The following is a 13,077-nucleotide window of genomic DNA, read 5'->3' on the forward strand; positions in this document are numbered from 1 at the left end:
TATATTGTATAAAGGGAGTGTGAGCCACAGAGTTTTCACAATCACATGGTCACATAGTGTAAGCTGTATTGTTATATAATAGTATTTAAGAATCAAGGGTACTGGGTTGCAGTCCAACAGTTTCAGGTATTTCCTTCCAGCTATTCTAATACAATGATAATTAAAAAGAGCTATCCATATAATGCATAAGAATAACCTCCAGAATGACCTCTTGACTCCATTTGAAATCTGTCAGCCACTGAAACTTTATTTTGTTTCATTTTTCTTCCATCTTTGGTCCAGAAGGCATTATCAGTCCTACAATGCCAGGCCCAGGCTCATCCCTGGGAATCATGTCCAACATTGTCAGGGAGATTAATACCCCTGGGAGTCATGTCCCATGTAGGGGAGAGGGCAGTGTGTTTACCTGCAGAGTTGGCTTAGAGAGAGAGGCCACATCTGAGCACAAAAGAGGTTCTCTGGGGGTGACTCTTAAGCACAATTATAAGTAGCCTTAGACTCTCCTTTGCAGTAACAAGCCTCATAAGGGCAAGTCCCAAGATCAAGAAGTCAGCCTACTAAACTTGCAGTTCCCTATGCTTGCAAGAACATCAGGAATTCCCCAGGCGAGGAAGTTTAATATGTCCACATTTTCCACCACACCTTCAAGGGGTCTTTCAAATACTTTTTATTCTCTTACAAAATTACTCTGGAAAGTGTCAGGACTTCATGCTAACCCATAAAAACCAACCAGAACTCACCCCCTATTTTAAGCTTCCATGTAATTACGGTGCTTGAATAAATTGACCATACCAGTTAAATTATACAGTGTGCTACAGAAAATATAGGTTTTGCACCAAATAAACATCTCTTCATTTGGACTCGCATAGAAGTTGAAGTTTTAAAACACAGTCAATATCATCTTTTACCCTTTAGTCTGATTTACCTTAGTCCTAACCAAGTCCATTTTGCTCACATTTCCAATTGAAGTCTGACCTCTTTTTCAGCTTCTTGAGAAATTGCTATATGGGGTAATGCCGACATTCATAGCTGCCAAACTGTGGCTCTGAGTCTCAGGTGTTATTTCTTTTCTGGAATAATGAAAATGTTCTAAAAATTGAAAAAAAATATTGTGATGAATGCACAGCTGTATGATGGTACTGTGGGTAATTGTTCATTTGGATCTTTGGATGATTGTATGGTATGTGAATAATCTCAATAAAATTAAAAAAATAAAGAATGATGTTTTAAAAATGATGTGACAGGAAGTAAGGAAGTGCTCAAAGCATAACTGGGTATTTGTCAAATGGAGCCAAGATCTAGTTGGAAGGAGCACTCCATAGACAAATTAAAGGCAATTTGACCAACAAAATGAATGGGATCATAAGGTAATATAACCCATGAAACAGATTCAGAATCCATGAATCCATATGGAAATGAAGGACGCAGTAAGTAAAGTGTTGAGAGGAAAGTGCTTCCTTTTAATATAATTCCAAATAATAAATATAGAAGGAATGATGGATGTTGAATTTCATCAGTAGAATGAAAAAACTAATGGGTAAAAGTATTTCAAGGAAATGCATATTTACACAGTCACACAAAATCACTCCACATTTCCTTATGAATTGCAAAGAGAAAAGGACTAACTCTACAATGTCGATTTTTGGATGCCATCATTTAACATGTGATTAAAACAAAATCATTATTATTGGAATAAACTGGTATCATGGTATTCTGGGTACAGTGAATATATATAGGAAGGAACCCTTTTATTCAAAACAAAACAAAACAATGAATCAAATCATCAAGAGACATCAAGGAACCCTTACATTCTAGAAAATAAGATCAAGAAAGAAAAAGAAAGACCAAAGAACTCTTGTTGAACAAAGGACTCTAAAGAGACATGAAAGTTAATGGCACTGCCTGATTCTAGATTGCATTATGGACATTAAATTATCATGCAAAATTACTTATTGAAACAAATATGGACTGCAGATCAGGTTATAGTTCCATTCAATTCTAATTCCATGGTCTTGACTTCTTGATTGTTATACTGTGGTTATGGACCAGATTGTTCAAAATCTTAGACACTGCATGCAGAAATATTTAGGCATAAAGGGCTATCTATCTATCTATCTATCTATCTATCTATCTATCAATCTATCTATCTATTCTATGTATATAAGCTATCTATCAATTCTATTATTTATCTCTCTACCTATTTACATCCATCTATATCAATGTGTGACATTCATGATTAAGCAAAATGAGGGCAAAATATAAACAGTTTGCAAACTTGTGCAAATATAATAGAGTTTAATGTACTATTTCTTACAAAATTATGTAGGTTTCAAATTATATTAATATAAATTATTTTAAAAATTCATTGTTTATCTAAAAATCCACCACTCAGAAAGGGCACTGCTATGTACTCAGTCTACCAATCCAGAAATCTTGTCATTTATTTGAAATTGGCTTCAAATTCACTATTCACATCTACTCAATCAATAAGTACTAGTGATTACCTATTAAATAATTCTCAAATATGCTCCCTTCTATTACTTAATATTTCTTCCCTTTTGTAGACTTTCATTAGTGCTTATGTGAAATAATATACCATGCTTTCATCTTACATTCATTGGCATGTTTTAATTAGCCATTATTCAAAAAGTTTCTAAAGTGAGCATTCTGAAATTAAATTCTATTCTGAAATCTTCTTGCATTATATTATTTGATTTTCAGTGAGTCTTAAAATTCTTGCATTTTCTTCAATCAAGTTGGTTATGTATCCGTGTGTGGTCCCTCCTATTATGCATGCTATCACTCTTACTTTTTTGTATGCCTAGCTACTCTTCATCTATGAGAAATTAGTTCAATGTGCCCTTTAATTAGGGAAATCTGGTCTTTTCCAAGACCATTTTCTCTGGCCCTCTTTCAAGCTTTCATCACAGTTATCACTGCTTCCTGGGTCATATGTCTAATTTATCTGCATACTTATGACCTACACAGTACATTGTATCCATAATGATAACTAAATACTTGATGATGAATACTGGAACAAATGAACATACATTACATATTTTATGAAAATTTCCATGAAAACATTCATTCTTGCAAAAGAATCATTTATTTGTTTTCACTAAGCACAAGAAAATATGGTAACAGGATGTTTCAGACTCCACTTACATAATCACAATATTTTTATAGACCCAGAATAAATATTTTTACATTTACATTTGAGCTATGCTTCTTTCTTGGTCATCAAATTGAAGTAACACATTTACTCACTAAAACCTAAAATTTCAAAATATGCATCAAAATGTATAACATGCTGAGTCTATTCTGTTCATTAATTGAGATATAATTTACATACCATAAAATTCACCCTGTTAAAGTGTACAAATATGGGGTTTCTAGTATACCCACAAAGTTGTGCAATCATCAATACTTTCAAATTCCAGAACTTTGGTCACCTTCCTTGTCCTCTGCCCCAGAAGGGAGCTGGAGCACCTGCACTTCCAGAAGCCATCACACAGAATATTGCATTAAAGGCATTGTTCTGGTTTGCTAATGCTGCCATTATGCAACATACCAGAAATGAATAGGCTTTTATAAAGGGGGTTTATTTGGTTACAAATTTAAAGTTCTAAAGCCTTAAAAGTGTCCAAACTAAGGCAGCAACAAGATGATACTTCAGTGAAGGATGACCGATGGCATCCAGAAAATCTGTTAGCTCTGAAGGCATGTGGCTTTCATCTGCTAATTCCAGGTTGTGTTTCAGCTCCTCTCTCAGATCTACTCTCAGCTCCTGTGCATTCTTGGTTCTTTCTCCCAGGATGTTTTCTCTAAGCGCCTGGAGGGTCCTTCCTTAGCATATCCCAGGGCAATCTCTGGGCTCCATCTCTTAGCTTAACATCTCCAAATGTCCATCTCCAAGCATATCCAAGTGTCAGCAAGTGTCAGCAAATGTCTGGGCCTGTGTGGTTTTTACAAAAGACTCCAATAAACTAATCAAGACCCATGCTAAATGGACAGGACCACAGCTCAATGGAAATAATTGAATCAGAGCTATCACATACAATTGAGTCACATCTCCATGGCAACAACCTAATTCAAAGGTTCCAACCTAACCAAGGCTAAATACATCTGCCCCCAACAAGATTGCATTGAAGAACATAGCTTTTCCTTCGGGATAAAATATATTCAAACAGGCCCAGGCATCATGATAATCTCACTGGGCAAGTAAAAAAGCACTTGGATATTAGGCCCTTAAGATACATATGCTCATGAGGGTGGGTAATAAAACTCTGTGAACATACAAGTGCCCACTAAATCGGTGATCTTTTTAGGCAAACATTTACAGGAGAAGGCTTGGAAATTTCCTATAAATTAAGGGAAATAATTAAGGTATTTTCTTCTGCCATCATGAAGAAGGAAAGATAAATTTTGGTAGGTCTCATGGAGTTATAGAGAAAACCTGTTCCACATCTGGGAATCCTTCTTTGACTCACATAATAAGTAATACAAAAGGCTATCAGTTTTGAATGTGGTCCAGAACAGGGAAGGACTTTTAAGCAGGCTCAGGCAAAAAAAAATATGGATCAGCCTATCATATGGTGTTAGACAGACATATAGGTTGTTGGAATAGATGTCATTAGACAGTTACGACATCACAATCAGTGAATCGCAATGCATCAGCCTAGGTTCTGGAATTCAGGAGCATCTGCAATGGAAAATTATACACATTTTGAAATACAGCTTCTGTCATGCTACTGGTTCCTGTGCAGATGAAGAGCATAAACTGAAACACAAATAAAACAAATGGACAGAAATTCATCCCTCACTCCCATGATTTGGCATTCCTTGCAATCTCTAAGTCATAAACTCTTCCATAAGATGGAAATTGCTTATTAAGGATGAAGCACCAGAAGGACTGATGAGCACAGGCAATTTACACAAGTAGGCAGTCCTGCTTCCCATGTCACTGATTAATGCTGCACCAGCACTTCTGCTTATTTCACGCTTAGGACCACATAGAAGATCCATTATGGCAAGATGAAATGGAAAGAACAACCCTAAGATTTAGTTCATGGAATGGTTAACTTGATAAGTTGGTGAAATCCTGAAATATATGGTGGTTGCAAAGAAACCATCTTGGAAAACTGTAGGGAGGAAAAGCTTTTCTAATGAACTGAGCTTTAGGGAATGTACCTGGTTATCCATTTGGCATGTAGAATTAAGTGGTTCCAGGTTAGTGTATATCAGGGCATGTGGGCAGTGGCAAACATTTCATCTATTGGTCACGAATATTTATGGAGAAACATGAAAGGTCAAAAAAATGGTGTTCTGTGTTAGATGAAGATGGACAGGCATAAGGTATTTGGAAAGCAGTGTGAATAATTCCTTACTGTATATTCTTTCCCAACAGAGGGATTTCTCTGGATAGAAGAAGGCATGGAAGGGACAAAATGACTTGAAATCTTGATGTCTCTTAGCCTCCTTATCAACTACACTAGTGCTGGAACATATGCCCTTGAACAGTGTATCCAAGATGGCAAGGATGTTGGCAATGCATGGATCCCTAGAGTAGGGGCTCTAACTTCATGAGCCTCACAGAGCTCCACCTGCAGGCAAATGCCAAAGTACCATTCGCTGAGATGGATACTGAGCCCTTGAATAGTACCCGGCCTCAAGGAAAAAAATGGATAGCCCCTGGCCACAAGTTGACTACATTGGGCCTCTTCTAGGTATAATGTCTGGTGATTAATTCTGAGAATTTTAGATATATATTGTGGGATAGATTTGCCCTTTATGGACTTAGGACTGCATACAGTGAATTACTGATGTTAGGACATAAAAAGCAGCTCACTTGCTCCAACTCAGGACTACTCTTGAGCATCATCCAAGCTTTAGAAGACTCTAGACGTTCATCTAAGGTCATACGTGAGAATAAAACAAAGCTTATTTTCTCTCTAGGCCCAATCCAGCTTCCTTGCCTTCATTTCACTCATATTATTTCCAGGTACACACTTTAATAAATCTCCTTTTGATCTCAGTATTCTCCATCTCCACATCTGCATCCCAGGGAATACAATCTGTGATAAATACAACTAATGAAAAGCAAAACACAGCAAAACAATGTAATTGCAACATATAAGTTAATAAATGGAATCATATATTTGAGAAATGAAGAAAAAACTTTGGTGGTGTTAGGAAAATCCAGAAAACAAGAAAATGGTATTCAGCTCATGACAGTTTAATTTAGATTTGTATTGAATTTACATACTTCACATAGCAAAGTAAATGATGATAGAGTTCATTACATAGCAAGGCAAGCAAACATTTCTTGGCATTTAAATCCAAAATAGTGGTTATCAGATGCCATTTCATAGGTGTAAAGAATCCCTCAGCAAAATAAAATTCAATTTAGAAATCCTGGTAATATTGTTGTAAGTGTAGTGATAAAATAAGGGTATGAAACTGAGTCATATTTTTCTGTGTACCAAAATATTTGTATACAAATGAGTATTTGTCTGATGTTATAGTGTACTACTACAACAAAAACAAACTCAACTTTATTAATCAAATTCTAACTTACTAATCATTTATTTGCCAATTTTAAATGGAATTCTCTCAGCTTTTTATTTTAATAATGATCAACAAAAAGTAGGTCTAATTGATTTTACACTGTTGAAGACCTAAAAGTGCTGGGTTGATATATGCTTTTAAATTAATATATATCTATTGATTTGGGGGGAACAAATTAGGATTTATGACCCTTTGATAATATTCAACTGCCAAACCAAAACATTATCTAGATGGTTAGGTATCGACCCATGCATTAAAATGTTTCTAAAATTACTAATGAAATAGGAAAAGAAATATTGCTTTCATGTCCTAGAGCTAAGTAAAGTGGCCAGAACAGCTTTTCAAAGAATATTAAAAGTGTAATATAGAACATGTATCCCATGTGGCTGACACAGAGACAGAAAATCTAACCTTGAATATTGTTTTAAGAGTTGGCATAATGAAAGTGAATTGACTAATGTCTTGTGGGTAGATGAAATGACTGAGAAGTTTGCGAAGTTTGAGGGCGAATACGAACTTAACTTCAGGAAGCAGCAAAATTTGAAGGAATTCACTAAAAGAGGAGAGGAGGGAGGGACCAAAATGGTGAACAGTATAAATTACATTTGATGATTCCAAAAAGAGCTGAAAATTAGCTAATACTTCTCTAATATCTGAATAAATTGCTTCTCTTCCCTACTCAGAGTAAATACAGGGAAAACAATTCCTTGCATTTTCAGCCTTATTTCTTATTCTTATTCTACCTCAAATCCAGTGTGCCTACGCTCCACCACTGAAAATATTTTTCTTAAATTTGTCTATCTCTCAACATACCTTTGACTTGACCATATATAAAAATAAAACAAAAAACCATAGAGGAAAATATCATGTACAAACATAGCATGTGCACAGTGTTTCCTAGAACATATCATTTGCTATCATGATAAAACATATACTAACACAACCTGCATAGTGGAAAATCTGAAGGCTGGTATTATGACTGCTATTTCTTATTTTTGCTCTATCAAGAGCATATGGCATGATTCCTCAAACATAGGTTGCAAGTAACAACTGCCTTTGAAGGAAGAAAGGAAAAAAGGAAAGAAGTGATGGAGAAAGGAAAAAAGAGAGGGACGGAAGAAATATTAGGAATAAGTGCAACAACCTAGATAGAGCTCAACACACTAGGAATCAGAAATGTCCATTGGGACCAGTCCCTTTCATTATATTCTCAACTTCACTGAAAGCATTTCAATAATATAAATGGGGAGAGAGATACTGCAGGAGACCAGAAGACAAATGCCATTTGTAATTAAGTGGTATTATGGAAAGAGAAATATTACGAGAAATACCAGAGTGAAGGAAGAGATAGGTAGGATATTTATTTGAAGAGAATGGAATTTGCATAGGAGAAGATCTCATTTTAAGTGGACTTTAGTTTTTTGCAAACAAGAAGAGTAACAAAGGAATTCAGCTTAGTAAAAGAAAACTTGTGTGCATGAATTCATATGCATTTAGGATGTGGGGAAAGACAAAGAAAAATGAGATTTCTGCAAGTGTAGGAATTATTTCAGGGATTTTAGTTTCATGGGTAAACAAACACAAGCGGGCTAATCTAAAATCTGCTGTGTCCCAGAAGGTCTTGTCTAGTGGCTGGGAAAGTCCCTCAACCTGTGTTCATAATTCCTTCTCCTAGTCCACACTATCATTATTGAATTATTGAAACTGGTACTGGCAGCTTTGTTCTCCAACTTGAGAGAAATAAATACCTACTTTGTCCAAGAATGCCAGAGACATTGCTTTGAGATTTGTTGGAGAATCAGAGCTGTGGAGAAAGAGGAATATTTGGATTGCAGAATGTGAACGGCTATTTCAGAGGAGGTCCAGAGTACAGTTTTGGCAGATGGCCATGTTGTTAAACAGAATACGGTTATAGAGAGTGGAGATAGAAAGAAGAGTCATTGCAGACACAAAAAGTGTGAGTATGATTTTTAGAAACTACATGGAGAATGCAGCTGCTACTTGGAACATAGATGAAAATGGACAATACACTTCATAAATCTGGTAAGAGAAAAAAATAACCCCTAACACACATTAAAGGGGGAGCTTCATTATGTCCGAGGTCACTGAATCCAAGGAACCTGGTTCTCAGTTGCTCAGTTGTTTTTGGAATTTCCCACCTGCCACCCAAATGCCTGTACGTTCAAGTGAATCTCAGCATCTCACAGCTTATTCCAGAATGTGTCAGACACTGTAATATCGCTTGAAGGATGTCTGTTCTATTCATAACTTGGGAGAAGAAACGCTTTGCTCCTCTTAGAAACTGCCAGTGATTCGTAGATGGGGGAGCCATAGAACTGAACACGGGGGCAAGTCTGTGGAAATCAGAGAACTTGGTTCACTGACCATCCTGAATGCAAGCTGGTGGATAAAGATTTACACACAATAGAGCTGCTGTTGATTTCATTTTTTCGCTTGAGTTTTAGCAGCAGGAACCAAAGCTATGTCATATATTATGGGTGTACTTCTTAGGAATCTTTAGTTAGCTGACTTAGGAACTTAACTGGCGTGATTTCAAAACAACTTTATTGGGAAGGTTAAGAAAGAATGAAATAACCCAATTGTATTCTTTGCAGTGTCTGAAATATTTCTGTATTACATTGTTTGAGAATTTCTTGTCTTGGTCATGTAATTTTAAGTATTGATGATTTTTATCACAGAAAAACTCTCGGAGAAGTCATGGAGCCAAGGTTTTTTGAAAATTCAGTCATCTGTAAAATTGAGAAATGATTCAATTTCCTACATTTATTCTATATCCATCTTCTTAATAATATCTAACATACCAGATTGTGTACTGTCTAGTTGTATGTTTGAGTTATTTTATTAAATTTCCCTTTTAACTATTTATTTCCTTAAAATTGCTGATGCCAACACTTACAATATGGTCCACTTTCTAGAATATCTGTATTTCATTAAAACTGATGAGCCTAACTTGGCCAAATCTTAGGCTAATGATAGCACTGAAATTGAACCCAAGAAACAGGCATATTCTGGTGAGTTACCCATTTCCCCATCTTTAGCATATAGTGCATTTCTGCAGAAAGTCCTGTGCCCCAGGCTTTGCTGCTCCCCATTCTCTTTCCATCTTGGGGTTGTTTCTCTCTATTCATTTTTTAGTATGAATTCCATTATTTATGCTTGCAATTTTAAGTACACAGCTCTATTTAAGGATGACAGCTGTTAGAAATATATGCAAAATTTACAGCTTATCTAGAAATTTGGAAAACAGCAGGGAACTTAGACCAAGACTCATGAAAATATAAGTTATTTTTATTCTAATGCCTCTTCTTTCACATTTTTTCAAAGAACATCCAAACATACAGATGATATGGATAGGCATATATATGGATATACTAATATTTTAGGACCTTATGATTCAACCGCTCAGAGTTTTGGAACTTGCCTGTCCAAACTGACAGCTGTCTAGTGAAAGACAGTTGGGAATAACAGATTACAAAGGAGTAAGAGTGTGGGTGGGCTACAGGAGAATTCTACTAAAATGCAATTTTCAAGCAAAATTACAAATTCTGATTTATTTTTTATCAACAGATCTGGAAGGGAATTTACAGCCAGGTAAGAAAGTTTTTGCCTTACCCAGGTGAATTGCTGGTTCTAAAGGGAGTCTGCCTGCCATGCACATAGCATCTTCTGACAGTGACTGTGGATGCCTCCACTGAAAACTATAATGTGTCTCTAGGGTCTGAATTTCTCCATACATAAAATGAATAAGATTGATGATATAAACTTAAAATTGTACCAAAATCAAACAGACTCAATATGCTGACTTTGGATAAAAATAGGAAGGAGAAGACAAACATCAGTGTCGATAAAAAAAAACTTTTGGAGCAATAGGAGCACTGATGGAACTATGACCATTTCCAACACTACAGTCTTTATGCCTTCTGTATTGACACTAGTAGGGATCCCAGGACTGGAGTCTGTGCAGTGCTGGATTGGGATTCCATTCTGTGCCATGTACTTCATTGCTATGGTTGGAAACTCCTTGCTTCTGTTCATTATTAAATCTGAGTGCAGCCTGCATGAGCCCATGTACATCTTCCTAGGCATGCTAGGAGCCACGGATATTGCCCTTAGTAGCAGCATAATGCCCAAGATGCTTGGAATCTTCTGGTTCCACATGCCAGAGATCTATTTTGATTCCTGTTTGCTACAAATGTGGCTGATACACACATTTCAGTGCACAGAGTCAGGCATCCTGCTGGCCATGGCCCTGGACCGCTATGTTGCCATCTGTTATCCACTGAGATATGCCACCATCTTCACCCGCCAGGTGGTTACCCAAATAGGAGCTGTAGTAGCTCTCAGGGCTGCCATTCTAGTAACCCCATCCCTTGTACTGATAAAGTGCCGGCTTCAATTTTATCATACAATAGTTATATCCCACTCTTATTGTGAGCATATGGCCATTGTGAAACTAGCTGCAGGAAATGTCCAGGTCAACAAGATCTATGGTTTGTTTGTAGCCTTCAGTGTTGCAGGGTTTGACCTCATATTCATCACCTTGTCCTATATCCAGATATTTATCACAGTTTTCCATTTGCCCCAGAAGGAAGCTAGGTTTAAGGCATTCAATACCTGCATCGCTCACATCTGTGTTTTCCTTGAATTCTACCTTTTAGGCTTCTTCTCCTTCTTCACCCATAGGTTTGGCTCTCACATTCCCCCTTATATCCACATCCTCTTTTCTAGCATTTACTTGCTGTTACCTCCATTTTTCAATCCACTTGTCTATGGTATAAAGACCAAGCAGATCCGTGTTCATCTGGTCAAAATGATCTGCCCATAAAATACTCCCTTATCAATATCTTTACCTGTTCTTCTTTGTGAACAGTATCCATCTTTCCAAATAAAAGATACATCAAATTACTTGAGGTGCTTGAAATTTCCATTTAATTTTTCATCAAATTTCCCAGCATAGTAGCTTGTTTTCAGATCAACATATCCCATGATAACTGTCCCTCAATAAGGACTTTGATGCTTCCTGGATAATGAAATTCAAGGAGGTAGAGAGAGCAAATAATGAATATGTACATTATCCTTTATTTTTTAAGTCTCTGCTTGAGGTTTCTCCTGTACAAGGCACCTTCCATAAGTCTCATGAATCACATTTCTCACACTGAAGTTTATTTCACCAAGGCCTATTGCTCTGGAATGTTCAGCTACTGAACAAAAACACCCTGTTTTCTCTATTTTTACATGATCATCATACTTATTTCAAAAAGTACGAGTATGAAGATATTAAATATGTTCTGCAAAAAATCATTGTGAGTCTGATGAAGCAATAAAGTCTAAAATGTAAGTATGTTTTCAGCGTCATTCTGGAAGATAGAGGCTCAAAGTGTCTGAGAACTCAGGTGTTCAATTTTTGTATCAGTAGTTTTCCCACTACATGCACAACAGACTATTGTATTAATTCAAGGAGTGTTTTCAAGGATGTAACTTCTAGATAATAGTGATCCAGAGTAAATTCCTCATAGTGGGTTATGTTTCATGGGCTTGTGGACATAAATTCTTGGTAGAAATAAAGGGAGAAAGAGATATGCATAGGATATTTACAAAGAGAATGAACCAGTGAAATGTCAGTGACAGAAGTCAGGATACATGTTGCTCTGTTTGTTTTGTTTTTCAGTTAGATACTCTGTCTCTTGAGGAATTATTTATAAGTGGCTGGCCCTGATGACATACATGCAGAGGTAGATAGATGACTGAGGGGATTTAAGTAGAGAATATGGGTTAGGGGAATAGCACTTTTTTTTTCTTACTATGTTTTGAATGTAGGATACAATGTCAGGAGAAGGAAAATACAAATATCAACAATATCTGTGAAAGTTTTACAAGATTTATTCTATTTTATTATGATACCTTTAATTTGTATTGTGATAAGTCTCTCTATATGAAAGGTACTTTTTCATGTGTGTCTTCAGTTGGGCATCCACACACCCTTTCAGTAGATATAAACAACATGCTCTTAAGAGACGCAAGGCTATTATAGCTTCAGTGATAGGGAGATTTAGGTCTAAGATTAATGACCTGAGATTTTGAGGTTAATGAGTTGTTCCTGAAGAATTCATCTCCAAGATCATCTTTAAAAGATTATAGAAAATATCTCCATGTGTGCCAATGTCCACACATTGTTTTACCATATTCACTGCCTATATAAGGAATATTGAAGTTCATACCATGGAGCTGGTGGGTACTCTTTCTGGTTCTGTGGATGGAACTATCATATACCTATGTCAGGAAGAACATTTTATAAATCTAGAGGATATCATGGGGTTTCATTGAGTACCTTGTAAATATCAGTACTTTTGAGAGATGATGTTTAGAGCATTGGATTACCAATTGGTGTTTCAAACTTGGAAAACAAAATCTATTTATGAAAGCAAATAAATAGCATGCAAAGAAAGCTTTTATAGTTCCATGTGAATGCTCAGAATGTTTTCTGAAGAA

The 13,077-nt window shown here is 36.3% G+C and overlaps 1 protein-coding gene across 1 annotated transcript; it reads left to right on the plus strand.

The window, feature by feature from the left end:
- The first annotated feature begins 10,474 nt into the window (after positions 1-10,474).
- On the plus strand, positions 10,475-11,413 carry LOC119537085 (olfactory receptor 52A1-like). The gene has a single exon (XM_037839693.1). The coding sequence runs from the start codon at positions 10,475-10,477 to the stop codon at positions 11,411-11,413; it is 939 nt and encodes a 312-aa protein (XP_037695621.1).
- The last annotated feature ends 1,664 nt before the right edge of the window (positions 11,414-13,077 follow it).

This window comes from Choloepus didactylus, chromosome 6 (genome assembly GCF_015220235.1).
Source record: "Choloepus didactylus isolate mChoDid1 chromosome 6, mChoDid1.pri, whole genome shotgun sequence".
In the NCBI taxonomy this organism is placed as follows: Eukaryota; Metazoa; Chordata; class Mammalia; order Pilosa; family Megalonychidae; genus Choloepus; species Choloepus didactylus.

What these genes read in the sequence shown, in the direction of transcription:
- LOC119537085 (XM_037839693.1), top strand. Translation starts at nt 10,475, where the DNA reads ATGACCATTTCCAACACTACAGTCTTTATGCCTTCTGTATTGACACTA.